Below are 22142 nucleotides of genomic sequence, written 5' to 3' on the forward strand. Positions count from 1 at the left end.
AGCAAATGGTTTGTGAGGGTTAATATGCATTGCCACCTAAAAGCTACTAGCGTGGGATGCAACAAAGACCGGCAAGCAGGGCAGGGGGACTGGTGGGTATACAAAACAGGAGGGATGAAATGCTTTTTTGCTTCCCTTAACTGAGACAACGTGAAACCGGTTCGTTGGTCTAACACCGTCTAGCAGCCAAAAGCCTCTACTTGACACTTGTTAGCACAATCCAAGCTAGGCTAAGAAGTTCAAACATGGTGGACGTACCCACTGATCTTTTGTGGCCTTCGTTTTTGGAACTCTACTTCATCCACTGTCCATACTGCCCCTTTAACGTTTTCTACTCGCACAAAACACTTGTGAAGACTAAGATTATGACGCACTGCATTCTGCAGCAAGTATAAAAGAGAGAACATTTACATTTTCTATAAGAAAAGACTCCAAAAACAGCAGTAAATTCAGCCTCACAGTCCACATTTGTCAAACCATCCCCAAAAGCTGTAGCTAACCACCCCCGTGGATGACCTTCTTGAGGTTAAGGATGCCTTTTCCAAATGTAAAAATAAAAAAACAAAACAAAACAAAATTATCAATTAATTATACTCTGGCATTTACATCTAGTCTCTGGTAGTAGCTAACCAGAAGAAATAGTTAATATGCATGTAAGCCCAAAATAGGGGTCACAGTAAAAATCTGAAAATATTGTTAATATGACTTCAAAATAAACACGTAGAGCATAAAACTGTCCCCTTTAAATTTACCTCCCATATAAAAGGGTATTTTAAAAAAACATGATGATAATACTGTTAAATGCATTTTGTTCTTGTTCTTTTTTCGAAAGTTTTGGCTTTAATACCTTCTACGGGTTTTGTCAGATTTATCTAAATTGGATCTTACCACTGAGAGCATCACCTCCTGCAGCTGACTGGATGAGGGAATGAAAGGATCCCCAGTACATCAGTATCCATCATCAAGCTATGTCTTACCTTCCCAAATATATATACAAACCTTGGTCCTTACTATGGCCAATTACCTTAATTAACAAACAATGCCAAAGAAACACCTGAGTAGAACTCTCAATGGCAAAAAGATACTCCTGCAGCTGATGGTTCCTAAAGACACATAATTCTATCCCCCGCCCCCACGTTTCTTCTTTATGGTTAAATGTCATTTCTAAGATCATTCTTAAACGGAGACCCTGGACATCCATAGTCCACCGAAAAGGAGGATTCCAACTCAAAGGTGAGGAGCCTTAACATCTCCTCTTTGCTTTGAGTTTCAGAAAAATCCACGACCCATGCTGGGGTCTGGAACAAACATGGCTTCATTTCTTTAGCCTCCTTGCTTGAACTTACTGATCGAGACTCCAAATTAGACATGAGGACATTACAAAAAGACCCATGCCATGGACTCAAACCTTTCTTCTTACAGGGCATAAGCAGGGGACTACTGTGGTCTGAACAGCGGATGCATACATCCCACCTCCCACACGCCATGTAGTATATCCTCCACTCCGTTCCAATGATGCTGCCATCGCTCAAACGTGGGGCAACCCACCCCTTGGGCTACCTGCAAGTATTCCCGCTCTCAAGATACTGAGCGCTGTTTCCACTTTTAGATAATCACCGTTGGTGACTCTGAGGAGTCAGACGAGATAGTGCTGATTTTTCTTTTTCGATATGGAATATTTAAGAAGATAATGAGACATGTTTTATTACATAGCTAAGTTATCAACTACTCGCAAGGAGAATCCACAGGATAAATTCTCAGAGTTTTGAGCTATGTCAGCATAATTGGGGTAGGTTGAAAACATCCAGACGACCATGAAAGGACACCCCTGATTCAAACAGGTTGGACAGGTTGGCATAAAAACAAAAGAAAAATCTCTGAAAACGTTTGTCATGTTATATTTATACTTGGTAGGACAAATTTCTTCATGTATAGGTTGTGGTCTGCTCTTGCAATAAGCATTTTCTTTTTTATGCTGTAACCAACGCATGGCACAGGAATGCGAAGGGTCTACTCTTACCTCCCAGAACATTACTTAGGAGGTTAAATTAACCCAAATTTTCTTTTAAAAAACTACAGACAGATCATGTATATGTATGGAAGACATAGTGGGGAAAGAAATCAACATTTCCTCTCAACTTTATCACTGTCTAATATTTTAGAATAAGCATCGAAACATTTAGAACTGCAGAAGATCTAAAGAAACCATGTCTGCCAGAAGGACTACTACAGATCTGTCTGAAGCGTGTGGCCATGTAAGTAAAGATAGAAAGTCAAACTTAAGTTCTTCTTTCCAAGACTGTACATCTAGGCAAAAGCATCCAGAAATCAAAGAGTTGCCCAAAAACGTGAGTAAGCCCTTTTCAGCCATGACTTAAATGGGGCACTTGATCTTTTGTTTAGGATTACAATAGAAATAAGGACACGTAGAGAAAATTATACGTATTTATGAGTCATTTGGTACTTGATCTAGGATTGTTTATATTGATGGCACTTTCTCCTGCAGTTTGCAAAAATGAAAAAGTTAAAGCTGTAGATCTGAGCTTAAATATCATATTCACAGCCAGTAATTATTTTTAAATTTGATCATTTTCTATTTATAAAAGGCAATTTGAAGAAAATGTCTGCTTCATGCTTATAGTTCCTACATTTTGAAAGGCATTCATAGCTAAAGATACTTTGCATTTTATCTCCTAAGGGAGGCTAAGGAGAAGTGGGTAAGGTTTTGAACATAGGCTCCCTTCAGCACCCATGTGTCTTAATGGAAATAAAAAAGGATACTTTGAGCCATAATAGATATTCATGGCTGTGTGAGGTTGATAAATTAATTCTATGGTTACATTCATTTTCTTTTAAAATGCTAATTTATCAAGAACATAAGAGGCAATGTATTTTCTGTTTTTGTTTTTCTATCTAAAATTTAAAAAGTAGCAGAGCAAATTTCCTTTGCATCCTATAATAAATCCCGATCATATTTATAATAATGACATGTAAAAATATCCTAAGATATTTGCATTTTCCATGGTGTGGAATTTGGGGATTATAAGAATTCTAGATAGGAGAAAAGCATGAAAAAAAATTGTCAGGTTGGACCTGCTCTCTTCTATAGCAAGAATATTTAAACCAAAAAAGTAAAAGCGGTAAAATCCAAAAATTTGTGAGGGCTTCATTTAACGCAGTGGAAGAAATACTAAAAGAATCTATGAACCCATTGCTGAACTGGAAATGAGGTATGTCACGTGATCCTCAAGCCTAGTTAGGGCATTCCATGTGGAGCTGAGGGATTTGATCCGTTTTATAGCAAACGGTGTAAATGGTGTTACAGTGAAGTTGGATAATTTCCTTTTCCAGATTTTCTATGAATCTCTGATGGATAGAGTGATGTAAAAAAACAAAAACACCCCCCCAAAAAAACCCAAGACTAAAACCAAAAACTTAATAATATATGGTGCTGCCCTCTGATACTTGCCATATACACTGCTAGTCCTGAGACCACACGGCTTTCTTTACTAATTGTGGTAAGGAGCTTTTTTTCTTCTTTTTCTTTTTTTAAATCCAACCAATGAAAGTTATGTCAAGTTTGTCTGATCATTTCTCCTGGTTAAAAAAATGTTAGCCATGCATCTCAGCAAATACTGGTGGTGGCTAACGACCAAAAAGCATGAGGTTTGTGTAAATAAGAGGACAACCTCAATATCGGGGCGACAGTGTCATCCGTTCCTTTTCCCTTCATATTGCCACCGGACAGAAAGGGCTTTACTGGCTGGTGCATCCAAAATCTGGTGCCAATGTAATGGGAGTCTTTTATCCCTGCATTCTAACCCCAACAGTACTCTTCTCTCAATAAAATACTCCCATAAATCTGACTTTTTGACTGCATCAAAACAATACACATGTAACTTAAAACACCTGCATTTTTTCAACAACAAACTCTTTTATAAATGGTAAGACCCAAGCCTAACAGGCCCTCGAGAAAGCTTACCTTCCATGTGGCCGCATTGCGTCGAAAGTAAGCAAACATTCTTGTGAACCAGTTATAGATTTCATTTAGTGTTAGCTGCTTTTCTGGAGATTCGAGAATGGCCTATGAAGCAGAAGTAACAAAAGAAGATAATTTATGACCAAATCAGCAAAATCGTCATTATACAGTTTCTTGAAAATATAAAATAACCAGGATTCAGAGCTAAAGCCCAAGAAAGGTTTCACGAAATGATCTAAGATTAATGGTTGTATTTAACAGTTCAATAGCAAAATTCAAAATGGAATTATCTAATTGTTTTGAGTTTTTATTTCTGTTTCCGTACAGAAATATTAATTTATTAGTCATTCATAAAGCAGAATCAAAGAGAAATGCAAAACATTTCACTAGCTGATTAAAGCTCAGTAATTATTTAGAGCTCAGATTAATTCTAGGGATCAGAGATTACTGTAGCTTGTGATAATTGACTTGCCATCTTTAAACAGGCTCATTTTCACTGTTGTGTGAAATGAATTTCCTAATAATCACATCGCATTGTAATACTTAATCAAAAGCAATTATGTTATATATTGCAGTTTTAAAAAACCTTATAGAAAAGGTTTTAGCATGCTTGCATACTAAACGGTTTTAAATCTACTTCATCAATATAATATATCCATGTACATGTATACCTTTTGATAGAATTTCACATACGGTGTTACTTACTTACCTGCCTAATTAAAGATGCATATGTAAATGGTGGTCTAACTTCTGCGTTCTTATAAAATTCTTGGTTCTGCGCAATATCTGCTAAATAAGAATCATTGTCCTATTAATTATCACTTTTTAAAAAGAGGCTGGTCTACAAGAATTGCGTATTACAGTTCTACATGAGGCGAAAATGGAGTATCTACCTGAAGAAATGGGCACGTTGTATTTGTCTGAGTACCGCCTGCGGATGGGTCCCACCGTATGCATGCTGGTGGTGGTGATGACGGAGGGGCCTTGGGTGACAGGAGTGATGGGGGCGGTTGGGGTCGTCGGAGTGTGAGGTAAGCTCTGTGGAGAAGCCTCAGATGCAGACTTGGAGAGTGTGACACTTGATACCAGATTCAGCTGTGAGGAGAAGAGGAATTCTCAGAAGAGCTTCAGACAAAACAGGGAGCAAGCAGGCATCTGAAATCCAGACTACAGCAGGGGACGCCCAGCTAGCTTTACTTCTCTAAGTAGATGTTTCTAATCAACTGAAATGTGAGGCGAGTTCCCACGTAAAAACAGTTCACATAGTGGTCAGTTTAAAAACCTCTCTGGCCATGTTCTCCTGACCCGTTGGTGACACAGGTGTTTTCCAAAGATGGTGAAAAATGAATGTGTGTGCAGAAAGGGGTGACCTAGCCCAGTGAAGTTTGACAAGTTCTGGGTCAAAACATTTCTTGAGTCATGGCTTTGAACCCTTTTGAGCAGCCTACTGTGCTTGGCAAGCCTCCCGGAGGGGGTGGAGTCCTGGTAGGGCCAGTGAACACCAACATCCTAGAAGCCACCAGTGCGGATACTTTGGTCTAGACCTGAGCTCTCCACCAGCACTTTCTGCAATGTGTCGGTGCCAGTGTGGAACTGTTTTTACTTTTTATCAAAATTAAACTTTTGTTTAAATAGCCACATGTAGCCAGGGGCTACCACACTGGGCAGCACAGGGATAGGCTACTTAACTCCATGATGAACCTTCACCGATGGGAGCCACCACAAGGATGTTTGGCCTGTGGCTCCAATTAAAAAGAGTGGCACTGGGGCGCCTGAGCGGCTCAGTCGGCTGACTGTCCAACTCTTGATTTTGGATCAGGTCATGATCTCTGGATGGTGGAATCAAGCCCCGCGTTGGGCTCTGTGCTCAGTGCAGGGTCTGCTGGAGATTCTCTCTCTGCCCCCCACCAACTCTCTCTCACATAAATCTTAAAAAAAAAAAAAGAGTGGCACTGATCCAGTTAGACATCATTCAGTTATATCAGTTGGCAAAGACTAATCTTTGAAAGCTTTATGTGTAATTTTCATTAAACTCTATCAAATAGAGGACTATTTGATAGTCCTCTAGATAGACTGGAATCTATTAAAAAAGATGACATACGAAACATCGGGAACTGTAAAAAATTTTTTTGAGTTTCAAATGCTCAGTAATATAATGGAATCTAGAGCATCAAGTGAGGAAATGAGTATTATTTATTTGAAGTCGTACAAAGGAAAATGAAGGAGTACCGTTTCCTTCCTTCCATTAGCCTTCACCTTGAAGTGCTTCTCTTATTAATTAAAAAAAAAATGGGCTTGTCCCCCTTACCCTGAGTTTGTTCTTCCAGAAATACTAAGTCTAGCTATACTACAGAACTTGGCCTTTTTCAACATATTATTACAATTTATACAGAATTGATATCTCAGATACTCACAGCCAGCCCCAAATCCAAGAAACTTAAGGCAAAGTAGGCTTACTTGTAACATTTTCTCAAACCAGATTTCAAATCATTTAACAAAATAAGTATTTCACTATGGCAGTAGCCCTACGGACAAGGCATTATTTGTGGGAGGTATTAAAAATGAGATTCCTCTGGGATCATAAAGAACACATTAAAAGTTCCACCTCTACTCACACTCCAGTAATGAAAAAGGCCATGAGAATGCTTCTCATATGTTTAGGGTAGTTCCATTAAAAAAATAAATAAATAAAACCCAGGAACTTGAAGAAAAGAAGGATCAAATATTGTTAGGTAAATATTCAGGGGAAAAAATGTAAATATGGTGCTGGAAAGGGAATGTTGGGTAGCAAGCCTGTAGTTGTGTTTTTTTTTTCTTTTTAATTGGATGCTAAAGTTTTTATTTCGTAAATATAAATACTCCTTTAACATACTTTTAAAAAAATATTGCTAATCACCATACATTACATCATTAGTTTTTGATGTAGTGTTCCATGATTCACTGTTTGCGTATAACACCCAGTGCTCCATGCAGTACGTGCCCTCTTTCATACCCATCACCAGGCTAACCCATCCCCCCACCCTCCTCCCCTCTAGAACCCTCAGTTTGTTTCTCAAGAGTCCACAGTCTCTCATGGTTCATCGCCCCCTCCAATTTCCCCCCTTCATTTTTCCCTTCCTACTATTTTTTTTTGCTTTCCTTTTTAATTCCTCTGGTGAAATGCTGACTAATGCCAGACCCTTCCCCCAACCCCCATGCCCTAGGAGAGCAAGCTATGGAGAGGACACTGCTCTTACAACCCCCACCCCCCGCCCAGCAAACTGAGCCAATGCTGCGAGTTGCTTTCTTTTTTATTGGTGCTGGAAACCTGCCTTCCTGACGTGTATTTGTGGACTAAGTGCTTACAGTTCAGAGTAGCAGCCTTGGGATGGAGCAGAATTGAGAAGCCACGGGGGAAAGTTGGGGCTGACCTCCTCTGTGCCTTGGGCCTTAATCACTGACCAAGTGCAGCAACCAGTCTGTATAAGCATCAGCCCAAGCAATGGGTCAAGGAAATTAGTGCAGCAAAGGCTACTGCTCATAAATACACAGCTTTTAAAATTCAGACGCTGCTAGTCCCAAGAATATCCGAACACTCTGGAAAGTCGTGGACACCATTTGTATAAACCATGTTGTAAACCACCTGCCACTGCGTGATTTCACTTCATTCTCATACTATCATCACTAATAAGTGAGATGTCACTGCTCACGTTTTACAGATGAGCAAACTGAGGCCAAAGATCGATGAAATGACTTGCCTATATTCACAACCAGTCAAACACACACTCGTGATTCTAGGCTCTCTGTATAAGCATCTTACGCCCAGTTAATGGGAAAAATAAACACTAGCCGGCTTCATTTTTCTGTATGCTCATTTTTGGAAAGGATTCAGTGAATAGCTTTAGTCCCTGCTTATAAATGACATTCAATAAATATTACTGAATATAAGGCATTTGAAACTGAAATGACAAAAACAGGGACAGAACATTCATTCGCTGCCCCTGAAGAGCTTACCATCGAAAATAGACACCAGTCCAAGGACAACGTGTGTTAACAACCACTAAGCAATTCTGAGGACTAACTCCACTTTCTGGCTTTTCTTTTCCGTTTAAGGACAGTACCCTAAACACCATAACTTTCTTAAACACTTAACGAGAATCATAAATAGTAGGGCCTCAAGGAATATGCCGGCTACTCATTTTGTGAGGAAGGGAACCAAGTGTACGGGACTCTAAAAAATCAAAACTCATGTAAACATTCAGCAATTACATATCCATCTTGCGGTGCTCGCACAGGAGAACAGACATGTCATGTGGTACTGTGTCATAAAATGTGAAAAGAATGGGACATCTGTAGCTTTTACCCAAGGTCTTAACACCTGGACTGTCTGTACCGAAAAAGCAACAGTGAAAAATAAAATCCCTCCAGGTTAGCACAACCCACAAAGAAATACACGGTAGAATTTTCTGGAGGCTTTGAACATAGGTAGCAAATGGAAATAAACATGAAGCCAGAAGAGAGCAGAGAGGGGGCTTACCAGGCTTGACAAATGACACCGTGATTCACACCCACTGCTGGGCTGTCTCTAATAAGCCACAGAGGAAGCAGCCAATCTCAGCTAATTACCAGATAAAAATGTATTGTAAGGGTTCTAATTAGGAGACGAGGATGGAGGTGATCTAATGATTAAATGCTGCATTCGAGTGACCCCACCATCAATGTGCAGTGGTGCAAGATGTCACTGGAATATTTTGTAGAAACAGTAATTTTACTTCGAGGAGGGGAGGCAGTAATATTTGTAATGATGGCTGTGAGGTAAACTAATTAAAAGACAGTTCCTACAGGAAGAGGGTGGCTGAGAGCAGCTGTGGCCATTCCACAACCAAGTGCCAAGTCTCAATAGAGGAACGGCAGTCAAGTGGAAAATTTCTGCCTGACCTCTGCCCTTGCTATTAATTTGCAGGAAAACTAATGACACATATACATATTCCCACAAAATTGTTCTAATTGCTAATTTGCCAAAGGAGCCCAGATTCCAAATTAAACATGACTGTAGTCTGTGAGGGAAGGGAGAACAAAAAGCTGTAAACTCCAAACAGAGGGTGCTTCGCCTCGCAAAATCATTTGAAGGCTGAACCAACAAGTTAATGAAATGTCAACCTTGTCAACTGCTATAGAAGTTTGTTAACTTTCAAACTTTCGTTTGATGATCACATGCTTGTCTTGAGGAGAAACCGTCTTTGGGGAGGAAGGTCACGAGGGAGAGATAAGATGGAGCATGGGGAAGGATTCAAAACAGGCTCTGTGTTCAAACCAAACCTGCTCTTTTAATTAAGGTCTCTGAGAACAGTGGACGCCCCCCACCCCAACCCCCCAAAAACAGAGAAAGAAAAAAATTTAATTACAGACTTAGAACAGAACAGCAAATCAGGACTGCTGTGGGTTTTGCTATAATCTTGAAATATTCATCTTAATTGTAAACTATTAAATCTTAATATATTCATCAATTAGAAATGAAAGCATATGAGCTTCGTGTTTCTGATCGTAGTTAAGGTTTTAAAAGATAATTTTTTTTTTTTTTTTTTTTTTCCGGGGCATGGAGCAGGAAGGGATTGGACTGGGAGGGTTTCTTTTCCTATTTTTCTTATTGTGTCTATTTTCTATTTAAAAAGAAGTTGCTATGTTTGGGAAAGTTAGTAACTCTATTTTCTACATGGCAAGTTTCCGTCATGTGATGATTTCAGCAAAGATAACCACTTTGAGGGTCTGGCCAGAAGTTAAATTCTTCTGTCACTTAAGATCCGCTGTGGGTTTTTTTCTTTTTTAAATCTCCATGTGCTTTAACCACCGTCTTTCCCCCAGCTCACTTCCAGAAGGGTTGTCCTGGGAATCGCACCCATCCCAACGACTGGGACTCTGTCAGCTGCCTGATCTTCCGCTGAGTCCTTTTCTAAAAGATTAATCTCTAGTTTTTAAACAGTAACCTCCTCTCTTCTTTTAAAGATGATGAGTCACTCACATTTTTAAAAAATAAACAAAGCGCTGATGTAAACCCCGGACAGAAGCAGACTTGTCTTAAGTATTCCCATAAGAACTCATTTTTATTTTTGTTTGTGCTCTTGCCTCATAAGAAAACAGATTCTGAGAACAAAAGACAAACCTGAAACCCAAACACAGGGGCACCTAGCTGCTTAGTAGGGACTTTGAGGCTCACAGAACTCGTTTTTCTGCTCTTGGTGTAACTGCCCTGAGCGGGCTCCAGGCCTGCTTGAACGGCACACTGCTTCTAGACACGAATCACTGGCGTTCAGAGACGGCCAGCCTTTCTGAGGCCTGAGGGACATCCGTGGGGAGGCTGCACCGCAGCAGGGGGAGGCTCTGGTTCGGTGCTCCTTGAGCCTGGCCCTGCGACTGCACGGGGGCCAGGTGCTGGCATAGGGCAGTGAATGAGAAAGTGGTGGTACCGGGGTGGGGGAGGGGGAGGGGGTAGGTGAAGGGGGGGGAGAAGGGGAGGAGAGGGCCTCATGAGAAACAGTACAGAAAAACAGCTTGTGTGTGTTGTGCTAGAGAATCTTTTAATGACTGCCTCATATTGTTTCTCTAGGCCTAAATCAAGGCTGCAAGCAGCCCAAAGGATCAGCCATTGCTTTAAGAGTTAAAAGACCCCTTTTATGGAGGGGGGACACTTTGTTTTTATAGCAGCTAAAAACTATTTCAAAACAGTCCTAATTGCTATGGTTGGAGGAAAAGAGAATGCGTAAAGAGGAAAATGTAATATTGCATTTTGCTTCAAATATCCAAGTTCCTGTAAGCGTTTTAGAACATTTTTATAAAGAAGCATATACTACCTACGCTATAATTACTTGCCCACCAAATATGAAGGAATGTGGTTTTTCCAGGATCAGGAGCGGTTGCTAGTGTGCAGGGATACGCCGGAGCCAGGCGTACCTCTCCTGTCCTCCAGGATTATAAAATATGATTTACGGGATTTTCCTGACATTATGATAGGGAAGTCTTCTTAAAAAATCCTTAACGTCTTAATAAAGTCGTAACACAGACATGCTTCTTTTTGTTGTTATGGTTTTGTCCTCTGAGTTACGCTTCCCTCCAGGGAGACAGCTCGGCAAATTCTCCACGGGGCAAGCATGGAGACACGAACCCCCAAGCCATACACTTTGGTGTTTACTTTGAGAATGTTACCGAGTTTGGGACAAAAGACTATCCATCAGTCTCATTAGGAAAGTTTACTCGTCTGATTTTTTTTTTCTTTTTTTGCTTCTCTTCCCATGGAAAAGAGAAGGATCTTTTAAAACTCAAAATAGAGCAAATCTGGCCATTCTCAACATATGTCAGGAAAGGCTTTTCCCACTGTGCATACCCAAGGGCTAGAATATATAGCCGTTCCGGGAAACCTTGACACATCCCTTTCCACGCACAGCCCAGACTTCAGAAAATTAAAAGCTTACAAATAAAATAAATTAAAAAACGGAAAGCCTATTTTATCTGATGCTGGTTGGTCCTTTGCTTCCTCCACACTGGTCCTCGTGACACTGCCTTCCTCCATACTGGTCCTCTCCCCATTGCCTTCCTCAGAGACACACGGACGCAAGCACCTCCTCTGAACCCAAGGAGAAATTCACACATCTGACACCTTTCCATTTCTTCCTGTTCCTCTCACACACCACGTCTCCCAGAATGCCCGCTGTAGAGCGGCTGCTTGACGGGTGCACGGCACGATTCATGCAGTGAGTGTGCGCAGCTGTGCGCCTGTCCCTCAAGACTCCGGCACCTCAGTGGCAGGGATGGGGCTCTCTGGTTTTACTGCTCCGTGTTTTTAGTAGCATGCTTAATAAATAACTTGTTGATCAAATACCTTGACTCGAAACGCAGAATTCCCTGTCCAAAAATACCGTGCCCTGTGAGTCCTGGGTGTAATTACGAAAGGAAAGGTTTTCTTCGGTGTGAAGACTTTGATGGCAAGCGGGGAGAGGTGCTGTTGGAGGTGTCCGAAGAACAGGAAGGCTCCCCTATGCACGTCCCGGTGTGGGATGAGCTGACAGCTATGTCTAAAAACTCAGGACTGTCCTGAGATGAGCATATCCTCCAACGACCCACTTGGGAAGACGAGTTCCACAACGGGGCCCAGGGAGTGTGTCTATGAGCTGATGTAAGAACAGTCCAAGAAGGTTTTGGCAGTTTCTCTGATGCAAAGAAAGAGGACTGGTTGGATGACTGGATACAACAAATGACACTTACCACCCAAATGGCATTTAGTGAAAAGCAACGTTTACAGCAAAGCATTCTATCACTTAGTGACTAAGAATTTTAAAATAAACACAAAGTTCCTTTTAAACAGAAATGGAAAAAAGAAAAAAAAAACTTCCATCAACTTACTGGCAAGGCTGTAACATGAAAGTCCCCATCTATGGTTAGATTTGAATCCTGGTGACTGCTTATTTCAAATCAAAGATTCTAGAAGGACACACTGTGCATTCTATTATTTAAGGTGGAATAAATTAATTACAGGCAAAACAGGAGTCGTTTGCACCTTAGAAACGAACATCAGATAGCTCGGTATCCCTCAAGCTGAAAGAATCAAGGGTCTGCTCAATGTGTATGCTTTTTTTCCTCCCCTTTTTGGGGCAAGGAAAGTAAAAATTTATGCAAAACACTACACGTCTACCTTTTATAATTAATTTCCCAATGCCTCACCTATACATATTTTAATAATTCCTGATTTATAAGATGGTATCTATAATAAAATTTTCTCTTTTCCAATAAATGAAAAGACGGCAGGTTCACTCTGGTAAGAGTGTCATACAATATCTGCTTGTCAGGCACCAATTTTTACTTCTTACATGTAAGTTAAAGGATAAGGAATTTATAATGCTGCCTGTGAAGGGAACCACTTTTCATACACAAATGTGATTTTTTTTTTTTTTGCAAAGGGTAATACAACAGTACATTTACATAAACTAATCCAAACAATCTATGTATTTGACAATGGCAAACCTCACACAGACGGCCTATTGTTGGTTTACATCTTGGAGTTCTTTATATTGGCTTGTAGCACTGCTCTAGCTGTCAAAGGTTTGACTTGGACACTAAATAAATGGTTATAGAAGTGCTGTGCAGCGATATTGGACTTCTTTGCAAAAGAAAACCTGCTGTGTATGAATTCAAAAGCTATTAATTTTTCAGTCAAAAATATTCGTGCCTATTTCTTTTAATAAAGAAATACTGTGCTGAGCTACTAAGAGATAATGTTGACTAGTGGTAGAGAATTTTCAATAGAACAGTTAAAAATAAATTTAGTAGGAGGTCCCCTTCGAAGTTATAATTTTCTAGAATGTAAAACATTTTTTTTTTTTTTAATACTAATCAAGACAAACCTTCCTTCCCTGTGCATTTCCCCCAGGACTACTTTTCCCTGTTTACTGGCTGCTTCACACTGGTCCTCATGGAGATTCCAAATGGTCCTTTCATGGCCAATGCATGCTTACCTGTATGGTGCTCCCTGCCAACACCTGGCCCCATCACTCACTGAGTGCCCCATGGGGTTTCACAACCTCTTCCCCACTTTTATCTCTCCCCCTCCCAAGGAGCCCCATCATATAACGTGAGTCCATCCCAGAGTCCGGAGTCCAAACATTATTATAACATCACTGCTTTTAATCCATGCAGGAAGGAGATAATCTCATTCTCTCCCTTATTACTAGGTTTAAAGATTCAAACCCTTCATCCTGGCGGCGGTGGTCGCAGCAGCGGCGGGGGGGGGGGGGGAGGGGGGGGGAGGGGAACCAACTCCAACAAAAACAATCATGAAGAGAGTTCAGAAGGCAATGGTTCCCCTAGCAGTTGGCTGTGCTCACTGGAGAACGCCATCAAGTCCTTTCAGGTCTTACCAACTTGCTTTAACTGGGCTCCTATTATTCCCAAGGACCCTCCTTAAAAGGAGGCGCTGATGAAGGCAGCACAAATAGCACAGCTTACTACTGAATCCACAATACCAAACTAAGTTCTTGTTTCCCTTTCTTTTGGTAGCCTACACATTCAGTCCTATAGCCATTTACTGCAAAACACATGGAAACTAAGGGCTCTTTCCTAGTAAAAATGGATGTGCAAAGTGTTTAATGATTTTATGTCCTATATCTCAGTAATGTGTTCTGTTTCAGACATTAATTTTGTCTGCCAACTGCATCTTGGCAGGCTACCATATTTGCTGGGTTAATAGTCTGACTCCGTTTTATTTCTATCACCATAAATCATACATATATGGGTGTATGTTTGCTTTATTTATAGAAAAAAATCAGTCAAAACAGATAAACCAATACTTTGCCATTACGCTGCATCATTGCATATTGATTAAAATTGCTGGTACTAACTATAGATTGTCAACGCTCAATTAATTTTCACACAGTGACTCCAAGCAAAATCAAATAAAGGCAGTGTACCTTTAAATTTTACAAATCTTAAAAATCAAGAAGCACAGCACTCTCTCCATTTTGAATAATCAGTGGAAGCTACTAAGAGATTTTTAGAAATGTAAGTATATGAGAAATACAACTGTTAAAGCGATCAATTTATAGCAAGGAATGAGGCCCAAGACAGGATTTGGGGTTTAGAAACCATCCTTCTGCTTCGATATTAACTGTCTGTGCTTGGATGGCACTCTTCAAGGTTAAGGAAAAGGGAACAAGGCAAGCAGTAGGAGATTCCTAAAAGTTAAATGTAATTTCAGCTTACTGTGTTTGATCTCCTAACTGTAAAAGAGTAATATTCACTTTTAACTCTCTAATAACCATTGGATACCCTCCAGAATCTTAGCCTCCAGTTATTCCAAGAGTGTGTTTTCTGTTTCTTTCCTCTGTTACAGTTACACTGGACTAGCCCTCACTCCCTTTTGCATACCTGCTCCCTGTCTCTTGGCTAAACCCTGAAATGCCTTTTTCTTTTGACTCCATGGTCTGGCTGTCTTCTTTCTGTGTTCACACCATTTAGAAAGATTCCCCCACCCCACCCCATGACCAGTCATAATATATTTTCATACCCTGCTATAGCACCAATCATCTGTCCTGAAGAGCTAGTGGTCAGGCCACTTGGCCAAGGATCTGAATCATCCTCTATCTTCTTAAATGCCTTGCGTGTGCCCTCTTCCTAAAAGGTACCCAGAAAGAGTCAACTGAACTTAAGTCCTTCAATACTAACAAGCTGCCAGGGTAGGCTGTCCTGCCTCCTATGCTTGGGCTGAGGGAAGCAGAGAAAAGATACTGTGGGGTTCCTCCCCTTGGTGTAGAGCTCGGTACTTACGGGCTGAGGGGCAGCTTTGGGTTCCGTAGACTTCACGTGCAGATGGGTCATCATGGCTTGCAGGCGCTCTTTGTCTTTTGCAAGCTAGTGGGAAGGAAATGCTCTGTTATTTCTTTGAATACAGATGCATTACTATTTTAACATCCAAAATGATACATATTCCAAATTAAACTATAGCACCATTGCACATGACAAAATCTTTCTCATTGCTTAATCGTTTTGAAATCTACACAACCATTGCCAAACTCGAAGTAACTGGAGGTGTCAGTGTGAGATTTCTCAACACAAGATGCATTAGCTTTTAACTGGAAAGTTCTAGACCTGCCGGCACCAAGGAGTCCCAAAGAACACAGACAGCTAAAAGACAAAAACGTGAATCACGCCTATTAACCAGTCTTATTCACGAGCAAGCCAAAGGGAAATGAGTGAGGTGGCTAAAACTCATAAAAATTCATCTTTTGTCGCTGTGGAAGAGCTCTCAGACACATGGACACATTTATGCAGAATTAACTTCATCTTTCTTAACAGGTAGGCAGAGATTAGCACAGTGCCGCTGAGCAATACTGGCAGGGCAGGCACGGGGACAAGGGATGGCAAATTCTCATCTCCAAAGGAATGCAGAATAAGCCTGATCATTCATTTATTCAATAGGTGAGTACCCACTATGTGTTAGTCTCATCCTAACAAAAACTTAAGTCTTCTCATTGTACAAAAAATTATCTTTTGAAGAAACACAAGCTTCTAATCTTATGTACATCATTGCACTCAAAATACTACTAGATGCTCCTTTCTTTTTGCTTGCCTTAAACTGTTTAAACATGATATTTTTGGTAATTCAAGGCAGCTGGGCACAGAAGATGCAAAATAATTGATTCTAGGTAGTTTTGCCATAAGCATCTTTGCCACATAACTAACTGGCCGTAAGACAATCTTACCATAAAAGACAGGATCATGACAAATGAAAGGGGAACGTTCCCGAAAAAGGACAAAATGAAACAGCTTCCCCAGAAAAAACATTTGAATACGTTCAAAGTGTACAGTGCAGACTGGGGGCAAGACAGCGTAAGTAACAGTAATTTTATGGATTGTACCGAAGCACTTCACTCATCTCCCAATTATTCACGGTATCACACGTTTTCTGGTTGCTCTTGTTCATCCCCATTCAGCACCGCACTTTTTCTTTTATCCATACAATTCCTTCATGAGGAGAGGTATCCGTTTCCAATTCTAGAATACGTGTTTCTAACTGAGCTCTGTATGGCGCTGTAAAAGCCTTCTGCACGGTCTCTTGTTCTTGGCATATGGTCTCATGTCCACTGAGAGACCTCTGTTCCAAAATTCTACAGGACACATGGGTTAGAAACTCTGGGTCACCGTATACACCTTTATGAGGGCTAAGATTTATAGAATATAAAAATGGAAGTACTTTGTCAATGGAGAAATGAAACCAAACTGTCAAACCAAATTGTCAACCAGTTATTTATTTATTTACTTTTAAAATCTCTTAGGGCAAAACTGCCTTAGGACAATTAGTTCTGTGGTGCAAATGACTGCAGCAGAGAGGTCTATAGCAAAGATGCTTACGGCGAAAATACCAGACATGATAATAATTACCTCTGTAAGGTTAAGTGGGAAGTGTATCTCTAAAAGATAAAGGCATAGTTGAGAGAAGAGCTGTGGAATTTGGGGGAAATGTAGAAGAGACTAATGAATGAGTGAACAGAGAGGGAGAGAGAAAGAAAGAGAAAGGGGTGGGGGTGGTGGGGAGAGTCTTAGATCAGCACTTTTATAGATCACTGGTCCAAAATAATGCCTTTGAACTGGGGAGGGACTCATTTCTTCTATGTCACATAATTAACCTTAAATCTTTCAAATATCAAGTTTTGGGGGCACTTGGCTGGCTCAGTTGGTAAAGCGTGTGACTCGATCTCAGGGTTGTGAGTTCGAGCTCCACGATGGGTGTAGAGATTGCTTAAAAACAACATTTTTAAAAAGGGTTTTATTTATTTTATTTATTTGAAAGAGAGGGAAAAGGAGAGAGAGTGAGCGGGGGGGGGGGGGGGGCAGAAGGGGAGGGAGATGGAGAGAATCTCAAGCAGACTCCAGCATGGAGCCTGATGCAGGGCTCAATCTCACAACCCTGAGATCATGACCTGAGCCAAAACCAGGAGTCAGAGGCTCAACTGACTGAGCCACCCAGGTGGCCCAAAAATAAAATCTTAAAAGAAATACCCATTTTTCATAAGTTGAATTATTTCAAAATAAAAGTCAAACAAGACATTCTAAAAGAAAGGTGTTTTCTAAGGGAAAAGGGGGTGTTTCAGCATTTGGGGGAAAAGGCAGAGGAAAGGGAAAAGGTATGAAAGCAAGAGAGAAAAAGCTTTCGGCTTATCCTGGCTGGATGACTCAGTCTCAAGCCATATCGCATTTGATTTTTTTCCTTTTTATTCCCTTGTGGAACAGGGAGGAATAAATTAAGAAGAAGAAAAAAAAGCCTTATAGTGTTAGCATTTATCTTTCAACAAACAGGAAATGAAAATGATACCATATTAGGAGCCACTTTACGTTATTCATCTTCTGAGCCTTAGTAAGTTATTGACCGGCCAAACTAAAAGATGCTCTGAACACATAATGCCAAAGGAATTTAGTTTTCCAAAGTGGCTCAGTTAGAACAATTAAAATGTTTGCAATGGCATTCTTCTACAGTTACTTGTATTTTAGTTTAGTTTTGTTTTTTTTTTTACCATGTTTTAAGTTTTTAGGTGTTAGGACCCAAATATTCGTAGAATTCTAAAAAGTATTGTCTTAAAAGTTATCATGGGGCAGAAGGAATGAAGGCGTATCTATTATTCTTTTTAAAAAACAAGTAGTCTGCCATACTGAATGTTACAAATTAAAGGGTGAGAGGTGATATTTACTTAAGAGTCTGATGAATATTAACTGTGACTTAATTTGGGGGTAAACATTGATGTAGCAATTAACCAAGACCAAGGAGAAGGAAATCCAAATTCCCAGCATTAAAAGGAATCATCAACTCTATGTTCTATCCAGATGTCTACCATGCTGACATTTTACTGGTCAGATGTAATAACGCTATGTCACAAACACATACCTAGAGTTTGTACACACAGCCACATCCATAAACCCTGGAGGTTACTGCCATGGGAGACAATTTCTCACTTCTCTGTGAGAATATTAACATAAAATTCATTGTCCATTTTGAGAATTACCCAGGTTCCTTATTTTGCCTCATACTCAATTCTACCATCCTAGCTCTGCTTTAATATAAAAGATCAGCAAGGTTACAGAAAAAAGGCAAAAGTCCAAGTTTCTGTTTTTGTTTGATCAGTGCTAACTAGCATGTAATATATTCCTGGATGGGTTCTGGATTTTTACCATCAGTTACAGCTCTAACTCTAACACAAACCCTTTTAACAATCAAAGAAAAAAAAATCACCTGCCAAATTCACTTTTTGTTGTTTTAGGCAAAAAGGCTAGTATTTCACACCTACTGAAACCACATCCTCTCTCTACTGGGGCTGTCTTGCGTTTTTAATACTCACTGGCTCTTTGAAAAGCTTTCAGATTCTTTATTACTTTTTATGCCATTATTCCATGCGCTCAGCATCCCTATCCACTTTCACGGCATCCTTTCATTATTATAATATGACAATACAAACGTTTAATATTAGCAAGTGTACATTCCAGCATTCCCTCATAAACTGAATCCCATGCAAAGCAAAGCAAAGGAGGATGAGACATGTACTCCAAAGGTCAACTAAAAATTTGGTTGGCAAATTGAAACAATTTTTTATGTTGTGCTAGCAGAAATTACTCTCTAAAAGCTTTCCTGGTGGGTACGGGAGGGGTATCTGGTGTAAAAAGGAATGCCAACAGGCCCCACCTTGAGGGGACATGCTCGTACAATGTTTATTAGCAGGTTCCCCAATTTTGGAGAAAGACAGCAGAGTGAAAATGGATGAAGGTCGTGGGCACTGCAATCACACTATGCTGGATTCAGATTCTGGCTCTGCGACTCTGAGCACATTATGTAACCTTTTTAAGTATTTAGTTTCTTCTTCTAAATATGGAATAATAATCTCTGAACTCTGAAGAGTTGTTTTGAGGATTAGATAAGTTCTTGCACATAACAAGCTTAGCATAGAGCCTAGTGCTTCACAGATGCTCAAAAATATCTAACTTTCTTTAAAGGAAAGTTACACCGTCTGGTCTATTTAGGCCTCAACTGGTTGAGTATATGCTTGGAACCCGGGTCCATGTGACAGGAGTTCTGTGCAGTTTGCAGTGGGCCTAGCTGGGGAGAGGATTTTTGATGTTTTGAAGAATGGAACAGAAATCATAGAAGAGATGAAGCCCACTGCTTATGGATTGATTTCCTTGGTTCTCGCGGTCTCTTGCCCTCATCCTAGGCAAATGCTTTTTCTCCCCTTGGCTGATATAGGTCATCCCCTCTTCTATTAGCCATGGCCTCAAATTAGGTTTTAGCCTGTCCGGGCCATGAAAGGCTGGAATGCTTGTATCGCTCTGGACACACTGATAACTGCCGAAGGCAAGGAGCTCCATTCAACATCTTCAAAGATAAAAACTGAGGAGATTAAACTCATTCTTTTAGCAGAGAAAAGGGAACACGGTTTTAGGTTCATTTAACATAATCACTTTATATGTTGTCTGGAGGACTAATCATTTTAAGCCCAATTTGGCGGTTCTCGCTTGTGAGAAACAGAATCTGAAATAAATGAAGGATCCTGGATGCGTAAAAATGTTTGAACTACCGAGGACGGATGAGAAGAAGGGACCAAGTGAGTCACGGGATTTCACGGAGGCAAAGACTGTTGTGGCTACCTCTTGTCCTTCTCTTGTATTTTATAGCTGGGGAAACTGAGGCCCCAAGGGTGAACTCACCCAAGAACATGGAGCTGGAAAGGGGCAGAAGTAAGACTAGAATTCCAGTTGTGGGACGCCTGTTCAGACTTTCCCACTCTGGTGTGACTATAAGAGGCACCCGGGATGCTAACTGAAAACACAGATGTTTGCCACTCTCCCCACCCCCTACGCTGAACCACCGCTGCAGAACCTCCAAGGCAGGGTGAGACACAGAGTGTCAGCAGGCACTCCACGGAGGATCAGGCAAGCGGGATCATTCCCAGACAACGGTGATCCCCAATCTAATTGACGGGTCTCACTTAAACTTGGTAAGCCCAACATGCCAAGCGAGGGGATGTGGGGGTAAACGTTTTAGTAAGGACCCCATGTGTCTGGGTTTAATGCACTCGTTTTGGGAGACAGAACTCTCTTCCATGGACTGAGTAAGTCCCAAGAGTGGCTGTTTAGTTTTATATATGATGATGATTGAGGCAGAGTGCATCCCGTTTCATGGGTCTCTAAAGTATGTATGATCAAAAGAAGAAAAACAAGAAAAAAAAAAACAAAAAACCAAACCAAACGATTTGGAAGGAGGGGAAATGAAATTCTTCTACCTACCTGAGTTTTACCAAAGAGTTCTTTTTGACCCACTTTATCAAACTCCGGTCATTCACATGCCTTCAAAGCTCAGCGCCATTGAAAACTTCTAAATGATTTCTTTAACACAACTGCAGTTCTCAGGTGGTAGGCAACCTATGGCTCATTTCACCCCAATGGAAGAATTTCCCTACTTTTATTGTATTCTGTCACCATCTTAACATTCCTACGTGTTATTATTAAAGACTCTCTTGACATTTAAAGCAGACGCACACTAATACTCAGTCATAGTCTAGGAATTCTAATGCTCCCAGAGTTAAGCAGGATTTTAAATTATGAAAAATAAGTGTCTTGGTTTTTAAAGAGGGACGTGGAAGTGAGAAACCTAGAGACCCTCTCTTCTTTTCCTTGGCTCCAGTCACAAAGCAGTGACACTATGCCCAGCAATGTGCCATTAGGATGTCTTCCCCACATGCTCTGTGCTTACTCAGGGAGAGTCAGCAGGCTCTGTGAGGCCACTGCTGGTAAGAACTATCCTGAGTGTTGCCTTCACTGGTGTTGGAGAGGCCCAAAGTGGGGACACATTACAGATAATATATTTGCAGAAGTCCAGGAAGCTGGTGTGATTACAAACAGCACTGCTAATGGTAGAGTAATCACTCGTGAAGTCCCCGCAGTAACTGATCTGCGTTAGGCTTAATGTCTCCCTCTGCTATTGAAACTTGCACACTTTTCTCCCTGCTGACGTTTCCTTGGAGCTTATGGTTTCTGCTGTACATGATTTAGAAAATTTCCCAGGGATTCCTGTGTCACCGAGTTCCAGCCTTGCCCGGCTGCCATGGATTGCTGAGGAGGGAGCTCCAAGAGGCAGAGGAAGGCATGGCCTCCCAAGCCAGGTTTTTACAACCAGCGATCTGCAAAGCCTGCGTGTCATACACAGAGCCTCAGTGAACCAGGGCGACCCTGCGTGAAAAGCATTGAGGCAGCAGTGCCACCAAAGGACGCACACACTACATGGGCTGGGCTAGAATCTTGGGCATTGCCCACTATCTGCCATTGGCTTTGAACAAGTGAATTAGACCTTCCAAACTTCAGTTTCCTCATCTGGAAGAGGAGAGGCACAGAGAATTATTTCTTTCACCCTAAGAGCCAATAACTGGTCATCAGTGACTTAGGAACACCTTTTCAAAGGAGAAGAAAGGCCCATGCTCATTAGATGTCTGATGTATACTGATTTCCAAATGTTCTGTTTTTCCGTTAAAAAAAATGACAGGATTGAGGAATTCAGGAAGTATCTACTCACAGGGGGGTTGTGAGGATTCAATGCAATTAGGGGTAGGAAGCATCTTGCACACTGCCTTGGCATATAGTAGGAGCTCAATAAATACCCTTT

At 40.9% G+C, this 22142-nt stretch overlaps 1 protein-coding gene across 9 annotated transcripts in view; it reads right to left on the reverse strand.

The window, feature by feature from the left end:
- The window catches only part of FOXP1 (forkhead box P1), a 574460-nt gene that overhangs the window by 16357 nt on the left and 535961 nt on the right, over positions 1 to 22142 (reverse strand). For 8 of the 9 annotated variants that reach the window (XM_027584342.2, XM_027584345.2, XM_035728162.1 and 5 more), the window contains 5 exons: positions 15269 to 15352; positions 4873 to 5074; positions 4689 to 4768; positions 3983 to 4084; positions 259 to 380 (listed from right to left, as the gene is read on the reverse strand). In XM_027584342.2, coding sequence (XP_027440143.1) covers positions 259 to 380; positions 3983 to 4084; positions 4689 to 4768; positions 4873 to 5074; positions 15269 to 15352 — 590 coding nt within the window. The remainder of the gene's footprint in view (positions 1 to 258; positions 381 to 3982; positions 4085 to 4688; positions 4769 to 4872; positions 5075 to 15268; positions 15353 to 22142) is intronic. The other variant, XM_027584349.2, reaches the window with a different exon arrangement.

This window comes from Zalophus californianus, chromosome 1 (assembly GCF_009762305.2).
Source record: "Zalophus californianus isolate mZalCal1 chromosome 1, mZalCal1.pri.v2, whole genome shotgun sequence".
In the NCBI taxonomy this organism is placed as follows: Eukaryota; Metazoa; Chordata; class Mammalia; order Carnivora; family Otariidae; genus Zalophus; species Zalophus californianus.